Raw genomic sequence first — 24,869 nt, 5'->3', positions numbered from 1 at the left:
ATGTTGCAGTATGTAAAGATATTTAAATTTCACCCATTTACTGCTCTAGTGATCTGCTTAAAGTGAAATTAAAAGAACACTCCTTTTAAATAGAATCTGTAATTGCTTGGCAGCTGAGTCTTAATTTGATAAATAGCTAATATAGATATTAAGCTATTATTTATTATTATTATCAGTTGCACAGTCTGGATTACACACTGCATTGTAAAGGGGAGGAATTGTCCCAATCATTAGAATGTTCAGGTTATGAATATGCTGATATCTTCATTGCATCACTGCAAATGAATGATTCTCCTGACAATAGGCTTATAACATCCAGTCATTCTTCATGCATGGTTATTCCTCCAGGCGCAAATATGCCATTAGGAGCACACAACTTGATAACCGGCACTACAAAAGCAAATGATAAATCAGATAAACACATTGCACCCTTAATCTAGGCTCTCAAATGAGCCTGCTCTTTGAATTTCATTTTTCAGAGAATCTCCAAGCTCCATGCATGCCATCAAAAGGACAAGAGGTGCACATTTTTAAATACATTTGCATGCGTGTTTTGCGTGCTTAAAAACTCATCTTCAGGGACCAGTGAAATTTACTTGAAAGGCATATTTCATGGCATTGAGAAAGGATTCGGGGATAAAGGAACGTGGAACTTCCACCATTATGGGATTCAATTGAGAATATCTATATTTTGTACCTTAAGATCCTGATGAAATGTATTGGGGGGGGGGGGCGCTAAGGATATAATTTGTGACAAATTTTAAAATCACAGTTCACTTAGACTTGCCTTTGTTCTCATCATATTTAAAGGTAAAGGTATCCCCTGTGCAAGCACTGGGTCATGTCTGACCCTTGGGGTGACGCCCTCCAGCGTTTTCATGGCAGACTCAATACGGGGTGGTTTGCCAGTGCCTTCCCCAGTCATTACCGTTTACCCCCCAGCGAGCTGGGTACTCATTTTACCGACCTCGGAAGGATGGAAGGCTGAGTCAACCTTGAGCCAGCTGCTGGGATTGAACTCCCAGCCTCATGGACAGACAGCCTTAGACAACATTTCTGCCATTTACCACTCTGCGCCACAAGTCTACCCTCCAGAGCATGTTTTCTCCAGGGCAACTGAAGTCTAGAGATGAGCTGTCATTTCAGGGGATCCCCAGGGCCCACCTGGAAGCTCGCATTGTAAGAGAACTGATGATGATAGCTGAAATGGCCTCATAGAAGGCAGTTTCACATGCACATCAGCAATATGCCTGCTTGATTGTATGAACTAGGTTAAGTGCCAATGATTTCGAGGGAAAGAAATTACTTTAGAGGCCAGCAATATTCCATAGGCAGCCCTGTTAAACCAATGCAGACATTCCCCTTTCGGGTTCACTTCAGTAAAATGCACAGCACCAAACTGTGGTGGTTAAGAGCGGCAGCTTCTAATCTGGTGAGCCGGTTTGATTCCCTGCTCCTCCACATGCAGCCAGATGGGTGAACCCTGGCTAGTCCTAGTCCTGATAGAGCAGTTCTCACAGAGCAGTAATATCAGGGGTCTCTCAAGGGTCTCTCAGGGGTCTCTCAGCCCCACCTACCTCACAGGGTGTCTATTGTGGGGAGAGGAAAAGGAGGTGATTGTAAGCCGCTTTGAGACTCCTTCCGGTAGTGAAAAGTAGAGTATAAAAGCCAACTCTTCTTTTAAAATGATTCCTTTTCAATATAAAAATGTAGGCCATTAAAAAGAAACGCACTGAATGCCAATATCTCGGCAGTAGCCAGAGAGATTTTATTTTCAACTTCGGCAATACCTCAACAAAAACAATGTTTCATCTGTGGTTTTACTAATCTCTGAAGTTTGACTTTGTGTGCTAATCAAGGTGGCCAGAGTGTTCCAATAAGTATATGTCAGATTAATCCAACTTCCTGGTATCTGGAAGGATTTAACGTATTTGGCTCTGTCTTCTAAAAGACAGTCCAGTGCTTGAACAGCAAAGATTATTTAGCCTGGACTGAGGCATATTGGCAGAGGTGTGTGGTAAATCTTCCAGCATTCATTGCTTCATACACTGCTGTAACTTAAAATAAAATTTCTTGATTTCTCAGAACTATAATTCGATTCCTCCTTTGCCAACACCTTATTTTTGGAGAAGAAATATCCACAGGAGAAGCTGCTTATATGATACTAAGGGCCAAGCCCGTTGCATTCAGGAATACAATGGGCACTAGATTATGGGGGTGGAGTGGAAGAACTCTGCAGATGACCTCCCTCTTCCCCCAGGACCTGGAAAGGCTGCAGGCAGCTGTTAAGACACTCACAGGCAGGAGCAGCTCTCCCGCAGCAGGAATCTGCAGCCTCCAAGCCTCAGAGGGAAGTGGAAGGAGGAGGGGTGGTCAGGGGTGGGGGATGGCTGGCTGGTTGGAGGAGGAGGCACTCAGGAGCAGGACAGCTGCCCTAAGTGGGTGTTAAGCACTGAGTGGAATTTAAGCCATGAGACATGATCCTCCTCCAAGGCCTTACCAGAAATATTAAGTGGAACAGATGATTTGAGTCAGGAACATCAATAACTCCTAACACGTTTTAGATAGAAAATTCAATTACTTGCATATGACCAGCGCATGTAAATTATGCACAACAAATGTGTAGATAACTGGTACAAAAGTTTCCAGGGAGTTTCTTCTAAATCGCCACACTTATGTAGCTAACACCACATAGCTCTGAAACAAGTCTACAAACATAAGCATTCTTCCTCGTTCTTATCCTCACCTTCCTGAAAGCAGTGCCACAAGCACTCTGTGTGTGATCTTTATTCTTTGTTCCTCTCTTCCAAGGCGTTAGGCATCAAACCTGAGAATTAGTGGCAGTTCTCACTGTTTAAAGGTAGAACACCCGACACATACCCTGATATCTTCTTGACTTCTCCCTAGTATATTATCAATTAGTTGATCCTCCCAACCTACGGAGCAGGCCTCGCCGTAATTGGAATTAGACTTCACAGCACAAAGGTGAAGAAAGAGGCATGAGTCTAGAAGATATTGTATAAACCAGTCCAGAGCTTGTATAGCTTTTTAGAAGTTAGAATCCAGTGTCATATTCACTGTTCATGATCATATTACACTTTATGGACCATGCTTACCAAAGATCTTTGCAAAATCTCCAGTGAAGTGAGTACTGTTTATATAAAAGGCAATGGTCTGTTAACTGCACACATATCTATCAATCTGTTCTGTAGTGCCTGTCTTTCATTCTGTCAATTCTGTCTCTGCATGTTTTCTGCAAAGAAGTCAAATCCACCCACTTACAGGTTTGGATGGATCTGGGGCACTGCAGACCTGTGGCATAGATAGAAAAGCAGCATGAATCCGCAGGGCATGTAAGATGGAGTTCTTTCATCAGGTATGTGGCTGAGGCCAGAGCAGGGGGTATTTGATGCCCTCCCCAAAGGAAGATCTGCCACCATTTTTTTGGAACAGCTTTAATGGTGGCCAGCTGTTGTATGACTGATCCCTTTGGGCAGGTGTACTAGTATGGGATGGGTTTTTATGTAACACCATGTAGTGTTGTATTTCGATGTGTTTGAATGGGGTTTTTTGTGATTTTATGTACGGAAATTGTTTGTTAACCCATCATGGGCCAACTTGCTGGGAGCGGCGAGTAATAATTTTAAATCCCAAGGAACTAAGAAATAGATCTATTGGAACTTGCCCCTTGTCTCTCAGATATTCATTATTGCTTTCCTCTATTCATTTTTAAGGCCTTGATCAGTCTTTATTGTAATTTTATGTTGTCATAAGCTACCATGGTCCAACTGTGCTGGGAACGGTGGGATATCAATAGAACAAACAAACAAATAAATCTCAACACAATTCTGTGAATGATTTATCATCAATTTATCATCAAATATGCTAATAACATTTCGGAATTAAACATCTGAAGAGCAATTATATTGGGGCAAGTCAGTTCTTCCAGTTCCTGGTTTGGATTCCTCCAACATATTTGCTCCATCTCATCCAAATTTCCTTCTCATTCCAGCCCCCATTCCACATAGCATCCTGCAAATCAATTGTCCCCCAGCGTAGTCTTTTTTGGTGGACCTCTCCTTCCTTTTTCACTGGCCAGAATTCTGGTTAGATCTTATCCACTATTCTAACATCCAGTGAATATGAATGTAAAGAGGCTTGTTTCTATGACTGCAATCCAAAAACTGCTTCCCTGAGAGTAAAAAATGGGACTTATTTCTGAGTAGATATGCTCAGGATTGCTCCCCTGAGTATTCCTTTGCCCCTCCTTGAGGATGCCTTTACTCCTATGGAAACAAGCAAGAAATCACTGTGATCACACAACCGGAGCAGAAAAATATATTGCACTCAATGAACTGTTTGCCCAGCTCATTTCCCCAAGTGATAAAAATGTCATGCTACGGTTTCAGAGGATCAGTTTCCTTAGGTAATTCTGAAGAATTCCAGCTAATGAGATATCTTGCAAATATACAATTTGATCAGGTAAGGGACAGTTTTACCGACTGAGTAATGATCTGCTTGCAGAAGGTCCCGGGTTCCAACAGGACACGCTCAGTTAAAGTATCTTGGGTAGTGGGTGTCTGGAAAAGCTTCCCCACTCCACCCCTCCCCAAGATTCTGCATAGCTGTTGACAGTCATAATAAATAGCGCCAAACCAGATGGAAGCATGGCTTGACTTGACATAAGGCAGCATCTTTTGTTCAGGCAAATGCATAGATAAGTATTGAGAGGGGAGCTGTCAGCTTCAAAGGTGGGACCAGGAGATCTTCTGGAATTACAACTAATCTCTGGATTACATCAATCAATTCCCCTGAAGGGTGGACTTCACTGAGGTGCTGCCTGCCCTAGGGTCCCCCCCCCCATCTCCAGGAATGTCCCAAACTGGAGTTGGCAACCTTGACTGAGAATCTACCATGTCTTTCCCTCCAAAGCCAACACTCCCAGGAAAGCATCCTTGGGACTGCAGCCTGGGCTTCCTTTTTGAAACCGCAACAGAGAAACGCACAGAACTTTCTGAAGAACCTCATTTTTCTAGTATAGTGTGGAGATGTCCCTGTCCTGGCCTGTGAACCCCTGTGTTCTCCCATGGAGCACCCCTAAGACCACAACACACAGCTGGTTCTTCTCAAAGCCCTTGGATTTATTGTTCAGATGTTCCCTGCACTGTCTTCCCTTTGGTAATGCCTTTTCATCCCCTTCCACTTTCTTTCCGTGATTTGGGCATGATTTTTGGGTAGGGTGAAAGAGCTGGCTTGGTGTAGTGGTTGAGAGCAGTGGCCTCTTATCTGGAGAACAAGCTCTGATTCCCCAGTCCTGCACATGCAGCCAGCTTGGTGACCTTGGGCCAGTCACAGTGGCTTCAAAGCTCTCAGCCAGGCCTACCTCACAGGGTTTCTGTTGTGGGGAGAGGAAGGGAAAGGTATTTGTAAGCCACTTTGGGACTCCTTTGGGCAGTGAAAAGCAGAGTGAAAACCCAACTCTTCTTCATCATCATCATCTTTTGTGTGTGAGAAGGGAAGAATGCTGGGTTGTGGCATGCCCCCATTAAAACACACACAGGTTACACTGAACACCTCCTTTCCCTGAGGGCTACCTATCAGCGGCACAAAGGGGGGGGGGGGCGGGGAGGCTCATCCATGGTCTTTGTGAAAAGCCTGTTGCTCTTGTTCACCCAACGGCCAGTGATGTGGAAATGCAATAACGTGGAGTTGCTAAATAATTTCCGGCTCCATTGGTGGTGGAGATCCCAGCCGCAGCCTGCATTGCACAGGAGACCTGCTCCCGCCCTCTCCTAAATTGCCCCTGAGCTGGACCTACCGCAAACAAATTGCCCCCCCCCCCGGTAAAGTTTCTATACCTCTAGGAAGAGCCGGAGCCCTCTAGCATGCCGCCCCTCGGGCTTGCTCCTAGGGCACGCCCACCTCCTAGACGCACCCAGCCCGGCGCCCTCCCGCAAAGCGGCCTTTCCGCCCCCGGACTGCAAGCTCTGCCTCCCCTCGGCGCCACCAAGCGCGCCTTCCGCCGTAAGGAAGCGCACGCCCTCTGCACATGCCCAGAGGGCTCCTCTTGTTTCTCACTCGGTCCAGGCAGGGTCCCACCCGCCACTCCCGCTCCCGGGCCCCTCCGCGGCGGCGCCCGCCCGCCCGCCTGCCTGCCTGCCTGCTTGCCGCCGATGGCGCGGCGCCTTTAAAGCCGGGGCCGAGCCTCCGTCCCTCCTGCCGCCTCCTCCTCCTGCTCGGCCGGCCGGGAAGGCGCGGTGGGGCTCTTCCCCCGCGGCCACCTTGCCGGGCACCTCCTGCTCGGAGCGCCGCTGCCGGGGCTGGCCGGGCTGGGGCGCTGGAGGCGCTGCGGGAGCCGCTCCAGGAGCGCCCGGGGAGGAGCATGAGTCGCGGCTCGCCTCGCTGAGCGTCCCACCGACTCGCGGATGACCCACGCGGGACCCCCTGCCAGGCAAGCCCGCGGGTGGCGGCGGCGGCGGCGTTGTTGCTGGAGCGAGGGGGCGGAGGAGGGGGGCGGGCACGGGTGGCGGCCGAAAGGGGGCGGGCTCCGCGCGGCACTCCGCACTGGGGCGTCCGGCTGCCGTCCGAGCTGCGCGGGGCGCCCAGCAGAAGCCGCGAGAGGCGGCTGGCGAGCGGGACGTCGGCGTGGCGGCGCCGGCTTGGCTCTCGGGTCCCCCGCGGACGGGGCGCGCCTGGCCCGAAGGAGCGGAGTCCCGGGCAGCCGCCCTCCTCCGCCGCCGCGCGGAACTTGGGTGAGGATTTCGCTGCCGCTGCGGGCTCGTCCCGTCCGCGGACTCCCCCTCGACAGGTGTGGCGTGGCCGCCGCCCGCGGAGCCCGGGGAAGGGGCCGGAAGGCGCCGTGCGGGGACGGCGCCGCTGGGCCATCGGCGCGGCAGGGAAAGGGTGAGAACGAGTCGCGCCGCTCGCCGCGGATTGAGCCTGCGGGTCACTTGGGCGACGGGAGTGGGGAGCCTGCGAGGCTCAGGGCGCTTTGCCGTCTCGGATGCCAGCGGAGGTGCACATCCCCCCTCCCTCCCTCCCTCCCTCCCTCCCTCCAGCGCAGGGGCATTGAGCCGGCGCCCCCGATTACTCTGGGGCTTAGCTGCATGTCTGCGGGGCTTCCTGGATCATGGTCCTGCCGCTGAAGAAGCTGTCAGAGGTTGTCCCGTCTCCATAAGCAGGGATCCGCCGTTTGAGACGGGCGCCTTTTCAGGGCTCTGGACCGTTCCTGTGGGGCAACAAGATTTGGCGTCTCTTTTGCGCGGCACCCTCAGAGGCAAAGTAGCTTGGTGATCCCGGATTCCTGTGGTTATTTGCCCTCCCTCCTTTGTCTGTTTGGTGAGGTTTCTTAGCAAGTGTGCTGCTTGTTGTTTTAGAAAAGGTGAGAATCGTTTAAACAGTTGTTGTCCTTTCTGTACGGGCTGTTTTAAGAATAAAGAGACAGTGAATGGTCAGATTAATAAAAAAAAAAACCCATCCTGAGCAGGACTGCTCAGAATTCGGGCCAGGTCTGCTCTGGGGAGTTTTGTCCCTGGAAAGTGTCTTCAGAATTGCATAGTGAAAGGCCACCCCTGAGCAGGTCTACTTGGAATCCTGCTCAAATCTTCCAGCGGGGCTTGCTTAGGATCCCAACGGAGACCAGATCCCTCAGGCGGCTTATCGTGAGAGCAGTTTGTTATACTGAAGCATCCCTCTGTTGCACAGAATGCCACACTTATCTCTGTAGGGTTACTGCTGTTCCTGTGTATTTATATGCTGGCTGTCACTCACATCAGTTAACAGGACAGGAATTCCCAGGACTATTTGCAGAAATATTTGCTCCCTGGAGGGTGAACCGAGTGAAAACGGATCAGGACGAGCTTTAGCAGTTGGATTTGTCTTGAGATGTTGGTGGTTCTTACCCCCACCTTTGCAGAGAAGGGAGCCAATTAAGTATCTTGCTTTTGTGTGCTTAGATGTGATGTAAATGTTTGTATAAAGGCAAGTGGCAGAAGGGAGCTGTCAGTTTAACAGGGATACATTTTCAGAGGTGCATTCCTCTTATGAGCTTTCATAACTAATAAATAGAAGGATTTCATCATTTACCACGGTCTGGTTTTAATACGGCGGCAGATCAATGCTGAATTGAGATGCAAAGGGGTTTTCTTGCACTTGACTTCTTTCTCGACACCTGATAACTTTGGCAGAGCTAATCTCTGTGGTATTAACTTGGGACTCCCAGTTAATGAATGAATATAACCCTGGAATTTCATGGCCCAGAACTAAATTCTTAAATAGCATGGCTATTTTTAGAAAACTCTGTGTTCTGAACATGTTCTTAATGAATGGTACTTATTACCATTCTCAAACTTTTCCCCTGCAATGGGGCAGAAGGGAATCAGCAACTTCTAAATATGATCTGTGCTGGACTTTTACAGTAGCTCCTTGTTCTGCTGCTTCCCACCGCATATTGAATCTTAAAATGATGCAAGACTATAGAAATATGTTCTAGAATAGGCAAAATAGCAAAGTACATTACGATCTATCACTGCTCTTGGTCTTTTGTAAGAGAGAGAGAGAGAGCATCTGCCTCAAGAAACTTTTTTCATTTTGGTTCCCTTATGGTGCCAGAGAGATAACTGGATTATGAAATTTACAGTGACTTTAGAAGAATAAGATTTATTTTCTAAACTGATGTGATCTGCTCCTGCCATTATTATCTTTCTGTAGAATTAACACCTGACAGTTTCGGCTGGAGCGACACTATTAAAAAGATAGTCTTGTGTGGAAGGACCTATTATGATAGCCAGACAAGATAGGAGGAAGGACAGGAAATTAAATAAGTATCTAAGAGAAGAGATAACCTAGGTTAGAAACCTCTTCTTATTCTTTGTTAAAACTACTAGCACATCTGAACTACCTTTAATCACATTTATTCTCTGTGTATTTTAGAACTGAAACTTGCAAGTGTTGTGAGTTCGTATATATGATGAGCACACTGTTGTGTGTATAATACGTTTGTGTGTAAATAATGGTATTCTTATTTACTCGTAAGGTTTGCTGTTTCCACACTAAAGCACTCGAGGCAATGTATCAAAGTTTTACAACCCATCCGATAACAAAGAAACTCAGACAAATAAAAGTGTCAGGCTACATTACAAAGATATAAAAAGTCCAGATGCTTAAAAATGAACTTTGCATATAAATACCTGTGGATTGGCAGCCCTCTCTGGGAATATTCTGAAGTAAAACTCCAAAAAGCAAAGGCTAACATTCCCAAAATGAAAACCAACACTCTTTTCATGGATGCATTCAGTGTAGTACATGGATATTAGTTTTAGAGGGAATTAAAATATATTGGAGCGGGTTTGGGTTGGAGAGTTTAGAGGCCTGGAAGGAACATTTCTGACTTGGAGAACTGAGGCAAGGAATATTCAGTCAAAGAAAAATAGAAGACTGTAGGGGAAACTATAATTCTGCACTGTGCCATACTACTTGGCCGTTTCTGCAGTTGTTATTTGCTGGCGTGTTCTCACTGCCTTGACTTCTGGGTGCTGAACCCAATTTTGCACCTGGCATTCTACGTTTGTGTTTTTCCAACGCCGGCCAGGAGTCCGTTTGCAGCTTGCATTTGACACTTCCATTGGGAGAGTTAGTGTTCCTGGCTACCATCTCACCTCCCTTCCATTAAAAAAAAAATCAGAGCATGCGCAATAACGTAATGGCATTCCTATGCTATGTGGCTCATCACCCCGCCCCTCAACACGGCCTTTTTGGAAGCAATGCAAATTCAAAGACAACTTAGGAAAAATGGTGCCTGCTTGTGGCAAGCACTCTGTATTGTCAATTGCCTCCCCCCATATCAGGGGTAGTCAAACTAGAGTCCTTCAGATGTCAATGGACTACAATTCCCATGAGCCCCTGCCAGCGTTCGCAGTTTGACTACCCTTGCCCCATATCATGCATGCTATTTAAAAACAAACAAACAACAACCACCCTCGGTTGTTACATTAGGACATTCCTACATAGTAACACAAAGACAGCTTTTCTTTGTTGTTGTTGTATTTGGAGAAAGCCCTGGGAGGCTACTGAATGGCATTAACAATATTCCTAGCCTCCCTGCATGAAATTGATGAGAACTCCAATTGCCTGAATGAAATTTACAAAAAGTTTTCTGTTGAACTTTTAGTCTTGTTGGAGAGGGAAATGGGAAGGCAGTGTGTGTATGTTGTGCTTGTCCAACTTTGGAATTGTGTTTTAACACAATCCTGTTCAAAATAAAAAATGGGGAGTGGAGCAGGGCGGGCAGAGATGCAGGATTGGTCAGATCTCAAATTTCATCGTTTTGAGGACCAAGCCAATGCAACTTTCGAGCTTCCACTTTAAGTTACTGTGAATTCCCTCCCAGGGGAGGGCGGGAAATTACATTTTCTTGGGATTCACAAAACGCATTGAAAACGGAGCACATTCAGCACTGCACCCGAATCACAAGATTTTAATGTGAAAGTGATGAAATTTTGCAGAGCTTTATGAGTGCTGCCCCAAAGTTTTTAGTGATTGTGGAAACCCTGCTGGGGTATAGCTTTCTTATTTCTACTTACATGATTTCAGGATTTTTTTTTTTTTTTTTTGCAATTATGAGAGTTAGAAAGTCCAGGTACATGTGGATTCTGTAGGATTTTGTAGACTCCACATTCAAGAGTATCTTCTGCAAAATGGTGAGATAGTAGCTGTTTTGACCATGTTCGTTCTGTATTGTTGTGGCCATCAGATATTTAAGCAACTGTTGGTGGTTATTTTCACATTTTGTAGTCATAATTTGTCAAAGAAAAGGTATAAATGGGGTGCTGTGTTCCTTTACCCACCCCATTTATTTATTTACATATTTATACCCTGCTTTGTTCTGTAATGGGAGCCCAAAACAGCTTACAATATTATTCCCACTTCTTCCATTTCAGCCCCATAGCAACAACCCTATGAGAGAATGCCTGGCCCAAAGTCACCAAGTAGGCTTCTGTGGTAAAGTGGGAATTTGAACCCAGGTCTCTCAGAGCCTAGTTTGACAGCCTAACCACTATGTCATAACTAATATGCTCAGACTAGCTATAATGAAAATATTTTGTTTTGGTACTACTTGGAAGGTACTTTATTTCCCATATTCGGACTACGGGGAGACCTGCTGGTACATCAGGCATGAAATCCAAACAACTCCCTCCCTCTATGACTATTAGAAAGTTCCGCCAGAACACTGTCTGGCAAAGTCCCGTTGAATTGAATAGTGCAGGAGCATAGTAGATCTGCTATTTAGTGCAAGACAAGTGAATGTAAACTAAAGTGTCATGTGGTCTTATCTGACCATCTTTAGCAACCTTCGTGATGTGCCAAACCCACTGCCCAAGGCAGATGTCTTTTATTATCTCATATATATACTCTAGGGCTACTAAAGGAATGATTTCTAAGCATATATGACAAGATCACAATAAACAGAGTTCCAAAATAAGCAGCATATCTGTGCATTAAATGTACTTGTTTCCTTGTGGCAGCTGGAACAAGTAACAGGAAAGGGACTATTTTGGAGAAAGAAACATACAAGTTGAATTTTTAAATGAAATGACTTGCGTCAAAACATTCACACGTGGATTTCCTGTCAGGAAAAATTTTTTCACAGTCAGAGTAGTTCAGCAGTGGGATAGGCTGCCTACTCTGACTGTGAAAATTTTTTTCCTGATATCTAGCCTATATCGTTGTACTTGTAGTTTAAACCCATTACTGTGCATCCTTTCCTCTGCAGCCAACGGAAACAGCATCCTGCCCTCCTCCAAGTGACAACCTTTCAAATACTTAAAGAGGGCTATCATGTCCCCTCTCAACCTCAGTTTTAAAATGGAGAATTCATATATGCAGCATTGCTGTTATGCGGTGGGCTCATGCAACTCACCCACAAAAAAGGGCACCTTGCTTAATAAGCACATGAATTTAATAACTTTTACAAAAGACTGCCAGGTGATGCTGTAAATTGCACCAATAACATTCAAAAATTGAACATCCTTTGCTTGTAATACCCTCCTTGAGTCAGTCTCTCATGCCTTAATTGCTGATACAGTAAAATACAACACAGTGTATTTTATGTTCACGTGCTCCTTTTGCATCCATGTGATTGGTAGCATCCATTATCCATTGCTGCACTAGGCAGCCAGCCGGAAGCTAAAGTCGATGCATGCTCAAAACTTACTGGATTGCGCGCAAAGTGTCACAGACTTTGTTGGAAGATTCACCATACAACCACTTGGTTGCAACCAGCCAGGTCTGGGTCCTCTTAGTCAGGGGTAGCCAACCTGTGGTCCTCCAGATGTTCATGGACATCTCGAAATGCTGGCAGGGGCTCATGGGAATTGTAGTCCAGGAACATCTGGAGGACCACAGGTTGACTACCCCTGCTCTTACTGGCTGGGTTCAACACCTGGAATGCCATGAGTTCCAAGGCAAAAAAAAAGTGGGATAGAAATATAAATAATTTGAGATTTATGTGCTGCTTTTTAATCTGTACAGCTGCTGGGGACATTCCCTAGTCATCATTAAACTACACATCTGGCTGGTAACTGCTGCTGTTTCTCTTGGACTGACTGGCTTTGTGGTCACTTCTGCCTGAGTTTGCCATCCTCAAGGTGGGACCTGGAGATCTTCCAGAAGCATAACTGATGTCCAGATTTCAGTCCCCCTGGATGAAAAGGCAGCTGCAATATCATAGTCAGTAAGAAATGGAAGCCCTAGAGGGGATTCACATCCCTGCTCTCTTGCCATAGCCAATCATACAACAAGTTGGCAAGATTCGTAATATGCACAGGCTGTTCCTTGGTTTCCTGGGCAATATAATGCTCTCTGAACACAATTCTGTAGTGACCGTGTGAGACGCTACCAGTTTTGCAATCTGATTTAAAACTTTTTTTTTTTTTAAATGAGCCCTTTCTGGTAATGACTTATGCAGTTTGAGTCCAAATTACAAATTGAGCAGAGGACAGTTTACCCATCATCAGTTGTGCGGGTCTAAAGCTGTACTTTTCTTTTGAATGTAAAACCCATTTTCTAAAATGATTTAGGTCTAGACAAGTGTAAATGTACTTGCAATGACTAAAAGAAAGGAATATGCTTCAGTCTAGAGATAACAGCACCGACCCAGTGCAATTGTTGTCTTAGGCTGCTGGTACCGTTAAATTGTACTGCGTGAATATGGCCTGTCAAGCCTGCCTTGCTCAACTTCTTTACCATTGAGAAACCCCTGAAACATTCTTCAGGGTTCAAGAAACCCCAGCAGTGGCACAATCATGCAAAATATGGTTGGGAAGCATTGCTGTGTACATGCCCATTTAGTGCCCCTCCCTTTCCCACCCCAGGCCCATCATTGGCCACTTTGGGCACGAGGGGGTCAACATGACCATATATGGTTATATGACCCGATAAATGTTTAACACATTAAATATATATATATATATAAAGAATTAATTAACTCCCTTCAGGAACCTTTCCAGGGCTGTCAACAAACCACAGGTTTTCACCTGCAGGTTTCACCTGCATCAAGTTCTTGAATTTGTGAGGTAACACATGAATTTGAGACACTAGCACACAACAGCCAAGGCCAGCATCCAAAACTGGACTTCTGTTTGTGGGCGGCATCTACTGCCATCCCTTAAAGTTGTATTATTATCCAACACCTAATGAAATTATCATTAACAGAGGACATTAAGTTTAATGGAGCATTGAGCTGGCATTCCCAGTTAGTCCTAACCTTTCTAATTGTCTGTGTAGAGAAAATAATTTATATTTCTTACCAGACAAGTGTTTCATAGCATCCCTGCAGGGATGTATGACTAAACTCCCTAAAAGGTGAAAAATACTAACCTCCCTGCCATAATCTGGCTGTGACATTTGATATATTCCTCCTCCTTCTGTAAAACAAAACAACCGCCTGGGTTTAATGCACATTTGACCACTTTTATTATATTTTACTGCAATTTTGCTCCACCAACGCAATCTGCTGATGTGTTGCGGGAAGTGTCATCGTACAAGGCTGAGGTTGGCCCGAAGAAGACCTTGTAAGAATAAGTTTATAGAGTCATTACTGCATTCCTGAAAATGATCAAAGGAACCAGGAATTTTCTTAGCAGTATATCAGAGAGCCAGTTTGGTATAATGGTTAAGACTGGCTTCCTCTAATCTGGAGAACTGGGTTTGATTCCCCACTCTTCCACATGCAGCCAGCTGGTAGAACTAGGGCCAGTCACAGGTCTCTCAGAGCTCTCTCAGCCTCACCTAACTCACAGGGTGTTAGTAGTGGGGAAAGGAAGAGCAGGCCATTGTAAGCTGCATTGAGACCCCTTCAGGTAGTAAATAGCAGGGTACAAAAAAAACAGGTCTTCTAAAAAGCTGTCCTGAGCCTCTGGGGAAGGGCAGCATACAAGTATAAAAATAAATAGGATATTCCTTGACATGACATTACTTCATTGCCTATGTTTCCAATTAGTTGTCCTAGGATTTATTTATTTATTTATTTTTGTATTTATATACTGCCCTCCCCGAAGACTCAGGGCAGTTCACATGGAATAGGAACGATACGGGTAACTCAGTTTATAATAATAATATGGTGATAAAAATAAACAATATAGTGATAACAATAAACAACATTATAAAATGGTAGAACACTGGGGAGAACATTGAATCAGCTCGTACTGAAGGCCCAGTGGGTTGGACAGATCTGCTGTGATTGTCATAGGAGGAGGGAGGCTCAGGGGCCAATGGGAAGCAGTGGTTCAAGTCAACCTCAACCAAATGCCTGGTGGAGGAGCTCCCTTTTGCAGACCCTGCGGAACTGTTCAAGTCAGAGTTTGTCACTGATGATCTCTGAATTCAGTTCTGCCTCCACAATCCTATTATGTCATCCCCAATCTTGATTGGAGCCCCTACTGGTGATGGAAGGCTTGAAGCATTGAGGAAAAGTTATTTGTTTTGTTACTGCCATGGAGATTGTGATTTTTGAGGGTTGGGGGGAGGGATTGTATTTTATGATGTTTTAAGAATTATATTTTATGGAATATCTTGTGAACCGCCTACCATCTTGCTGGGAGTGGCAGTATACAAATTTAAAAATAAAAAAACAATCCTCAAGGGATGAAATGGAGACTATTGAATCTGTAAGACCAAGGTCTTCTGGCATGCCTGTCTTTCATCCTTCCTGATAGAGGGGCGGATCAATTATTTCTCTAGCTGATGGGCAGGAGGAGGGGAAAGGGGAGAATGATAGTCCAGGTACCACATAAAATAGCACAGAAAGCAGTCCTTGCTAGAAGACAGTTTTAGGAAAAGCTGTGCCAAAGAGCTGCAGATTACAGAGGGTCAAGAAGGAGATCCAAACAGCTTAATGAATATGTTTATACCTCACTGTTCTCTCATTGGAGCTTAGGAGCTAAGCAGAGTCAGCCGCAGTCTTGGAGGCCTCGCATGGATGGGAGTCCACTAAAAAAGACTGGAGCTACTTTATGGGGGAAATAAATGTATTGACTGCCCATTGTTGATGTCTCCATAAGTCAGTTGTGACTTGACGGCATTCTTATTCATTCTTCCTCAGCGAAGCCACAGCTAGCATGTCTAAAGAGTCACCTGTGGTTCTCGAGCCACGGAGTCAGTAAAGCGGAGGTAAATGTTTCACATTTACATGTAATTCTTTGGTTGCTAGTTTGGGCTTTATGGCAATGAGTCATGCAACAGGGCCATTGTGTGGTTAGCCTGAAAGAAGCGAACACAATTTTCATAAAAATCAATCCCAGCTGAGCTGGCAAGATTATTCTCTCTGCAAGAACTGAGTAGAAGGCATTGTTTGGTAAGCATCTTAATGGCAGATGGTAGTGAGGATGATAATTATAGGACTGGCACCAAGTAACACGCAGGATGACATGCTGGATCCAAAGGAGGGAGTCCTTAAGATGAGAACAGGAGGAGTGATGAGGTGGCTGCATTCTTGGGAGCGTTTTCAAGCAGCCAAAAACAAAACAAGCAGAATTAAACATCAGCGCAGAGGAGGAATCCTGCCATGTTAATCCAGCCTTTCATGATCTCTGAATGCTGCATCACGCTTCCATCGGGCTGCCCACAAAGACAAATTGAAGCAAGGGTTGGATCGCTGAGTGGCTGCTCGCCTTCTTTTGGATTCTTAGAAATGAGAGCATTTCCAGGTGAAGTATTAACAAGAATACAGAACTCAAGGGCCTCCAAGGAAGCAGATGGGCAGAGTAGATCCAGGATGGCAAAGGGAAATACTTTTTTACGCAGAGAGTGATTAAATGTGGAATTGGCGGGCAGAAGATGTTGAGATGGCCATGGGTATAAACAGCTTTAGAGCAGGATTAGATATATTCCTGGAATACTGGACTTTCAATGGGTAGTAGCCTGGTGGCTGAGGGGAACCTTCACATTCAGAAGCAGTGGAACTCTGAACCCTGGAGCCAAGAAGCAACATCAGGGGAAGGTCTCGGCCTCTGTGCCTTGTTGCTGGCCCTCCTGAGGAACTGGCTGACCACTGTGTGAGACAGGATGCTGCACTAGATGGATCACTGGTCTGATCCAGCAAGTCTTTTCTTATGTTCTTACGTCTGGCTGTTGATCTTGTCACAACTTGCACTCCTTGCACTCGTGTTTTAATTGTTATGCACAACACACACACCCAAAATTGTTGACTTTATTATTCTTGTGTATGTTTTATCTTTTGAATTTCTTAGCTGACTTGGTGAAGAGCACACAAATTATATATATAAATAAATCACATTTCAGGGGTAGAAGTTCAAACATTTGCCCCCACTTGTTCTACTCCCCAACTCCATAGCTCAGGTCACCTGATATTTAATGGTAGTTTGAATGCGGAATAAGCAGTTCTGCCGTCTGTCAGAAGAGCTGCACCAATACTGAATGACGCAAGAGCAACAGTCTTTTGCTGGCAGACTGTGGGCAAGAATAGGTTTGTAACAAATGGTGCACATTTCTCCTCAGTGGGCACCCAAAGTAACTGACATTGTCCTGTTTTCTATTTCACCTACAAACGGAGTAGCAAACACCCCAGGTGAACTCTCAATGGGACCTGAACTTGCTGGAAAAGTGGGCAAATGAGAACAAGATACAATTCAGTAAGGATAAGTGCAGAGTTCTACATCTGGCCGGGGGAATCACCGGGTTAATAAGATTGGGTCCTCCCCTGCCCTTGTGACATCTGGATTCCCCAGGGCCTACCATTGTCCAGTTTTATAACAGACTGACGTTGCTGGGAACGGAGAAGTTGAGGAATAAGGGTCTCATTAGGGTTTGTTATGCCTTCCATCTTGTTATTTAATTTGGGATAACTGAATTGTTTTTTGTGTATGTTGTCGGCAAGAGAATATCTTGTTTTATGTTATTATCTTGTGAACTGCCATGAGCCGACTGGTCCGGGAGTTGGCGGTATACAAATTTAATAAATAAAATAAATAAAATGAGAAGCATGCATATTGGATGAGAAATACACTTCTGGACAGCAGTACTTCTGGATAGCAGATCTTGGGGGACTTGTGGACTGTAAGCCAAATACGAGCAAGCAATGTGATACGGCGGTAAAGAAGGCAAATGCAGTCTTGGGCTGTATCAGCAGAAACATCACATCAAAATCGCAAGGTGCCACAGTCCTACCTGTATACTGCATTGGTCAGACCGCACTTGGAGTACTGTGTGCGATTTTGGAGGCCTCACTTTAAAAAAGGAATCCTGCCTAGGAGCTCAAATATAGTACGGCAGCAGTGAGATGGACTGAGGCTGTTCTTCGATGTTCCAGTAGCAATATAAGAATCATGGTTGAACACACGCGGACAGACAGCTGCTCGCCATGTCGAAATTCCCTTCTAAGAAACAGATTCCAGCTCTTTGGCATGATTCTCACTAACTGAGACTGAGATTCTCAGTAGCAGCACAGATGCTTCCAAGCCTGGCAGCAGTGGGAGGACTTCTCCAAGTTTTCTCTGACCTTTCCTGTTGCTGTAGCTTGACAACCTTGACTCCCAGGAGCTCTTGGCTGTGAGTGCAGACAAATAATCTTCGTCCAGCAGATGCATCACGTGTGCTGCAGGGTTGAATGTCTAGATCAGGGCTAGTCAAACTGCGGCCCGCCAGATGTCCATGGACTACAATTCCCAGGAGCCCCCTGCCAGCATTCGCTGGCAGGGGGCTCCTGGGAATTGTAGTCCATGGACATCTGGAGGGCCGCAGTTTGACTACCCCTGGTCTAGATAAGCCACACCCTCCTCCTGCTGCCATAGCCAACAAAACATTGTTAGAAATCTTCAGATGGTACCGCAAAGACATTTTATTCATTATCATCAGAGGTTTTACTGTGGGTATGCGTGTATGTGTGTGTGTATGTGTGTGTGTGCGGGGCTCTATTCAGTGCAATCTGGGGTTTTATTCTATTCATTTTAAATCATAATGCTTTAATTACGACTTGCCAGCTGCCTTCAGCCTTGAGGAAAGATTTGATATAAATATTTAACTACATTTACCTTGCTGCGAAGTTTTGGCTTTCCATGTTGGCATGAAACTTGACATGAAGAATTTGCCGGGTTTGAAAGGGTGGGTAAGAACTGATTTTCATATCCAGTAGATCTCTCTTCTTAGCTGCGGCACATAAAAAGTTGTCCTGCTTTTCCCCAACCTTATCAAGACTCATTCTGTTGCTCTGTTTTGAATGGGGGTGGAGGGGGGAGGCTATGAAGGGCCTCTGAATTATTAGGTATGGCTAAAATCTACTTTCTTCCTCTCCCTAAATCTGGGTTGTACAATGGTGAAGGAAAAGGTGATTTATGGCAACCCTGCGAGATTTTCAAGTTGGCTATTACAATTCAGGGAGAACTCCAGGCCCCACCTGTAAATTGGCAACCCTAATTGGTTTAGATGACTGTGAGTCTTATTAGACAATACACTAAATGCAACTTGGATTGATGGAAACCCAAATTCAACTCAAGATTAATGCATGACCCAGGTCTAGGATTGCCATGTTCCCCCTGGCCCCTGGTGGGGCAGGGGGCAAAGGGTTGCCAGCTCCAGGTGAGAAAACTCCTGGAGAGTTGGGAATGAAGCCGGGGGGGGGTCAGGAGTTTCTGTGGGGTACAATACCACAGAGTCAACCCTCCAGAGCAGTGGCTCTCAACCTTCCTAACGCCGTGACCCTTTAATACAGTTCCTCATGTTGTGGTGACCCCCAACCATAAAATTATGCAAGTGTTCTTTCACAGAAATTAAACTGAAACTGGCCAATGGCGTGAAGATCCATTGTTCATGATTGTATATAAATTGTTTTTTCCCCGGGTTTCTCCGTGCAGTTCTGTCCCACCATGCTGATCTCACTCTTTTCCGCTGCTCCAGACAGACGAACGCTCTATCTCGATCAACCCCGCAAGGCTGTTGTGTGGATGGCGCCCCCCTGACCAGGCTGCTAGCCACGACCCCTGTTAAAGGGTCGTTTTACCCCCAAAGTGGTCCCGACCCCCAGGTTGAGAACCACTGCTCCAAGGCATCCATTTTCTCCAGAGGAAGGGTTCTTTGTAGTTGGGAGATAAACTGTAATTCTGGAAGATCCCCAGGTCCCACCTGAAGGATAGTATCCCTACCCAGGACACACCTTAAAAATAGTGGTGGCATCTGCTCCTGAGCACAGTGCAGTGGCAGGAGGTCCTTCATCATTGCTCGTTCCCACCCCATACAATTTTGCTAGCAGTAAAGGACCATGGGGGAGGGTGCTCACCTTGGTGCCCGTTTCATGTGCCTCATTGGTTGCCCCTTTTGATGTCAGTTTTTATTGATTATATTCAGTGGTGCTATCAGGATTGAAGTTTCAATTGAAAACCAAAGCCTTTGTTCATGGGTCCAAAAAACAAACCAACAGGAACCAGAATGTGAATCACCCTCTAAATCTCCCCTCCCACGAGACCATTAAGTCCAGAGCCTAAAGTGCATCACTGATTTAGAAACAAACCAACCACAAAATCCTTATGGACATATAGAGAGCAGTTAAACATTGGGTGCACTTGCTGAAGCTTTTCTTCTCCATCGGGTCGGATGTAAATTTGATTGGTAGGGAATCGCCTCCCAATCAAAAATGAGCAATTAAGGGAGCAAATGCCAGGAGATGCAGGAGGGGAATGCCTTTGGCCAACCCAAGCTTTAGCGCAGGGGTAGTCAAACTGTGGCCCTCCAGATGTCCATGGACTACAATTCCCAGGAGCCCCCTGCCAGCGAATGCTGGCAGGGGGCTCCTGGGAATTGTAGTCCATGGACATCTGGAGGGCCGCAGTTTGACTACCCCTGCTTAGCAGAAAACCGTAGCTGAGTGTGGTGTTGAATTTGGAGGCTTGTTTCCACGTGGGTATGTGCCTTGTTGAGCTTTAGCAGGAACCTTCAGCCCTCTTCAAGTGATCGATGTAAGCCACAACGCTCAGAGACATCGATCAAGCACAGACTTTTCCCCCTTCTGTGCAGGTGTGGTCGTGAATGAGTGACCTTAGCAGATCAAACTAGTCCCATCGGATACTATAGTTAAAGTCTATTTATATACTCCTAGTAAGCCCTTAAGTGTTACAATTCCCCTCCAAATAAACAGAACCTTAAATGCTACTAATTGAGTTGACCCTAGTTGCTTAGTATCTTTTATGCCAGCTTTTAAAAAGAGGGAGAGAATGAAAGAAAAAGTGAAATGAGCCCTACTGAGAAAAATACAGTTACTTTGCTGCCAAATGGTGCCGCTTGGAAATTCGCATTTACTAATGTTGGTGCTCTGAAAGGTAAGTATGGAAAATACCATTCCCGGCACAAAGCACGTGTCTGGTGAAAATGACTTGGAGGCTTTTAAAATTTGTCCCTCGCTGGAGAAGGAAATTAAAAAGGATGCAGGAAATACAAGAAAAAGCCCATATAAAAGCTGCACTTAAGTAAATAGAAATCACAGATGGTGACTAAGGTTGAAATAGTGCTATCCTGAACGCATATTAAAGTGCCTCGTGACAGAGAATGGCTACAATCCTAAATCTAGCACAGAGTGCTTTAATCTTTTTCATCTGTCTGAAGAGTCCTTCATTATCTTGTTTCTTCATGAAATGCCAGCCTAACAGGTAACAAACATACCGTTTTTCTTTGCCTTCATTAACCAGATCTTCCAACAGCTAACCGAAGATTTTATTTAAAAAGCCCACCCTTTTCTCTTTGCATGAAAAGTATTTACTGTTGCCATTAAAAACAAGAAAATTGGCAGATGCAACACTCTTTTCCATGTTATTAAATTCTGAACAGCAGCTTAAAAATAAAATTTTCTCTGTGAATAAAAATAAAATTTAGTCCTTCCCCATCATAGCCCAGTAAAATATCTGGAGGGGGAATGGGAGCGTCTTTGAACTGATGTGATGTAGTGTGAGTGGCACTTTGCTCCCAGTCCTGCTGCACCAGCCAGGTTACTGTGCACAACTATCCCAGTGTAGCAAAGTTCTGGAGAAATTTTACCAATTTTACCAAGCCTTCTGACTTGTTTCTACTTTCCCCTTCCCTCTGCAGTGGTGTAATACCATTTCCTGAGTAGAGGCAAGATAGTACCAGTGCACAAAGGATACTCAGACATTTGAATTTAGTTTGGCATGATTGAGGCCACAGCTCTTATTGTTATACAAACGAGCATAGGCAAACCAATTGTGAGGGGGCAGACCCACCAAAAGAAGAAGAGGACAAAAGAAGAAGGGGACGACAGAGAATGAGGCGGCTGGATGGAGTCACTGAAGCTGTAGGTGCAAACTTAAATGGACTCCGGGGAATGGTAGAGGACAGGAAGGCCTGGAGGATCATTGTCCATGGGGTCGCGATGGGTCGGACACGACTTCGCACCTAACAACAAGACCCATCCCGTCCTGCAGCCAGCAGACCACAGAGAAGAGAGTTGGCATCACAGATCTTATGGCATATATAGGTTGATTGGCCATTCCAAACACAACAGCCAATCTATGTGGCCTTAAATTGTTCCCAGCGGCTGTCCTGTTTCTTGTTATTCTGCCTCTGGCTGTGTTTGGTCTTCCTGGAGGAAAGCCCAGAGAGCTTGGAGTTGTAGTCATTGGTTGCTGTCCTCTTATTCACTGGGCCACAACATTTTCTGACATGGCAAAAGCTATTATCTTTTCCTGTCTGAATATCATTTTGTATGGAGATGGGTGTTGACAGGTGGTGTGACTTTCATCTGACTTTCATGACATCGCTACGTGTGGGCCCTTCCATTATGACTAATCCTTCAATAAACATATTGTGATTGGTGAGAAGCAGCAGAGAAGTTAGGAACTATTAGTGCTACTGCATTGTTTCTTGTTTCTATGGCTGTTCTTACAATCTCTGCATAGGGTTGTGATTGTGTTACGCTAGCATTACCTCTAAGAAGGCCAGCTTCCAGGTGGGCCCTGGGCATCCCCTGGAATTGCAGCTCATATCCAGGCAACAGAGATCAGTTCCCCTAGAGAAAATGGCTGCATATAAGAAGGATTGTATGGCTTTATGCCCCACTGAAGTACCTCCCCCCCTCCCCAAACACCATCTGTAGGGTCCACCCTCAAGGTTTCCAGGTTCTTCCCTACCTGGTATGGGCAACCTTAATTACTCCTGACGTGGTGACCACTGACACAGTGAAAACAAAAGGAAGTACGTCTGGCCTCAGCCAGGGCCAGGACTTTCCCATCCTTTCCCCTACCTGCTTAAATGAGCTGTTGGAACATATCCGGGCCCTGCTGGAACTTGCACAGTTCCTCAGGGCCTGCAAGATGGAGCTGTTCCACCAGGCTTTGGTTTGGGATAAATGACATGGTAACATCTATTAGGCTCCACGCATTTATCACTTATCACCAAGTAACTTCCAACAGCATAAAAAGGTAATGGTAAAGGTATCCCCTGTGCAAGCACCAGGTCATGTCTGACCCTTGGGGTGACGCCCTCCGGCGTTTTCATGGCAGACTCAATACGGGGTGGTTTGCCAGTGCCTTCCCCAGTCATGACCGTTTACCCCGCAGCAAGCTGGGTACTCATTTTACCGACCTCGGAAGGATGGAAGGCTGAGTCAACCTTGAGCCGGCTGCTGGGATTGAACTCCCAGCCTCATGGGCAAAGCTTTCAGACTTACCACTCTGCGCCACAAGAGGCTCTTATTCCAACAGCATAAGAAGCCCCTAGATATACCCTGGCTTCAGGGAGAATGTTCGTATAGTACACTGCTCTGAGTCGTTCGCTGGGAAAGCCATATAGAAATTCTTGGATTCTTCCATAGGGCCTGCAAGACAGAGCTCTTCCACCAAGCATTTGGTTGAGGCTGGGCTGGAGACCAGGGTAATGAGATTGGGTCCTTCCCCTTCCTTGTGTAATTGGTACCCCCATCCCCAGGCCAACATCACAACTGTGAACAGAAGAGTTGAGGTGTTGACAGGTTGAGTACGGGATAAAAACTATTGCCATCATCCATTGTATAGTTTGGTTAGCAAGAAGGTATAGTCTTGCCGATTATATGGTGATACTGGATTGTTTTAATGTTTTATTGTCAACCGCCCCGAGCTGGCTGGTCTGAGAGTAGCGATATAAGTCTAATAAATAAATAGCACAGCAGGAAAAGTCAAAGGTGGTCTTTTCTTTGAAATTAATATTGTGTTTTTGCTGGCCTGATTCCAAAACCTTATCCTGGGAGCTAAGTGTCTATGGCTGCTGGTAGCACACACAAAATAATACAAGCCAATGGTTTCCCAACAGCATGGTAGGGATATGGATATGGTTGCTTAACTTCATGTAATGGCTGTATTCCCTTAGCTCTGGGACAAGCAACACTCAGCCTCCTGGCCAAAGCCCATTTCTGGCATCCTGGGTTTGTTTGTCTTTCTGGCATGGGAAGAGAATCTAGCTGGGTATGACCACACTCATATTAATGGTAGGCAGCCTTGGATTTCCCCCACAGTATAAGATTGAATGTGTATGTTGCCTGCCACAAACCAGTTGGAAGCAATTGCTTGGGTGCTACACTCCAGAAGCAGCCATTTAGTTCTACCAAAAATAATGATAATGTATGCCCCCCCCCCGGCTGAAATGTTGACTGAGATTGAAAGATATTTCTGTGGTAGGACACAACAGTTTTCGTAGCAGAGATGTCCATTGCACAATAGTTATACCCCAGTCAATGGATTTGCACACCTGGTCACATTATGATCCATGTGTCACGCAATCTTACATTCTAATAACCCACCATGGCTCAATTTGTAGATAACTAAATCTGCAGATTGGGGCCACGTGGAGACCAAATAGATTTTTCAGCAAACTTGGGGCACTACCCAGGTTTGCAGAAAAATCTGATTTTTTTTAAAGCATGAGGGGTTAAATCCTCTGAGAAGTAATGTTGGCTGTGCAAGCACAAGCAGTGCTTTTTCCTTCTTACCTGTGTGGTGGAGCCTGGGAGCCACGGTGGGCTATTCAGGAGCTGATCTGGGGTCAGCAGCAGTAAGCACTATGAGCTGCTTCAAGACACTGCTGCTGCTGGGCTCCAAGGCTGAGCTATGTGGTGTTGGTAGGGAGGGGGGAGATGGAATATCTCCCTGTGTTTCCCAGGCCCCCACCTGTATAGTATGTTTCCTTCTGATATGAGGAAGTCTTTCCGGGTGCTAAAGTAGGAAAGAGCTGGAGAGGCTGTGGTTAAGCCTCAAGGGGAACAATATTCCACAGGCAAGAGCTGAGCAGTAGAAAATCCCTGTCTCTAGTTGACGCTCACATCACCTGATCGGTAAAATCAGAGTCCAGTAGCACCTTTAAGACCAACAAAGATTTATTCAAGG

At 45.6% G+C, this 24,869-nt stretch overlaps 1 protein-coding gene across 5 annotated transcripts in view; it reads left to right on the top strand.

The window, feature by feature from the left end:
• Positions 1–5,958: 5,958 nt before the first annotated feature.
• The window catches only part of CALCR (calcitonin receptor), a 130,715-nt gene continuing 111,804 nt past the window's right edge, over positions 5,959–24,869 (top strand). For 2 of the 5 annotated variants that reach the window (XM_077303585.1, XM_077303584.1), the window contains exon 1: positions 5,959–6,451. In XM_077303585.1, the coding sequence (XP_077159700.1) occupies positions 6,426–6,451 (26 nt within the window). In that variant the 5' untranslated portion in view covers positions 5,959–6,425. Of the gene's footprint in view, positions 6,452–6,570; positions 6,753–6,836; positions 6,904–24,869 lie in introns of those variants that run through there. The other 3 variants (XM_077303588.1, XM_077303586.1, XM_077303589.1) reach the window with 2 other exon arrangements.

Source organism: Paroedura picta, chromosome 11 (assembly GCF_049243985.1).
Source record: "Paroedura picta isolate Pp20150507F chromosome 11, Ppicta_v3.0, whole genome shotgun sequence".
NCBI classification, from domain to species: Eukaryota; Metazoa; Chordata; class Lepidosauria; order Squamata; family Gekkonidae; genus Paroedura; species Paroedura picta.
Note: the sequence above shows the minus strand (reverse complement) of the source record. Positions and strands in the feature narration are given on the sequence as shown.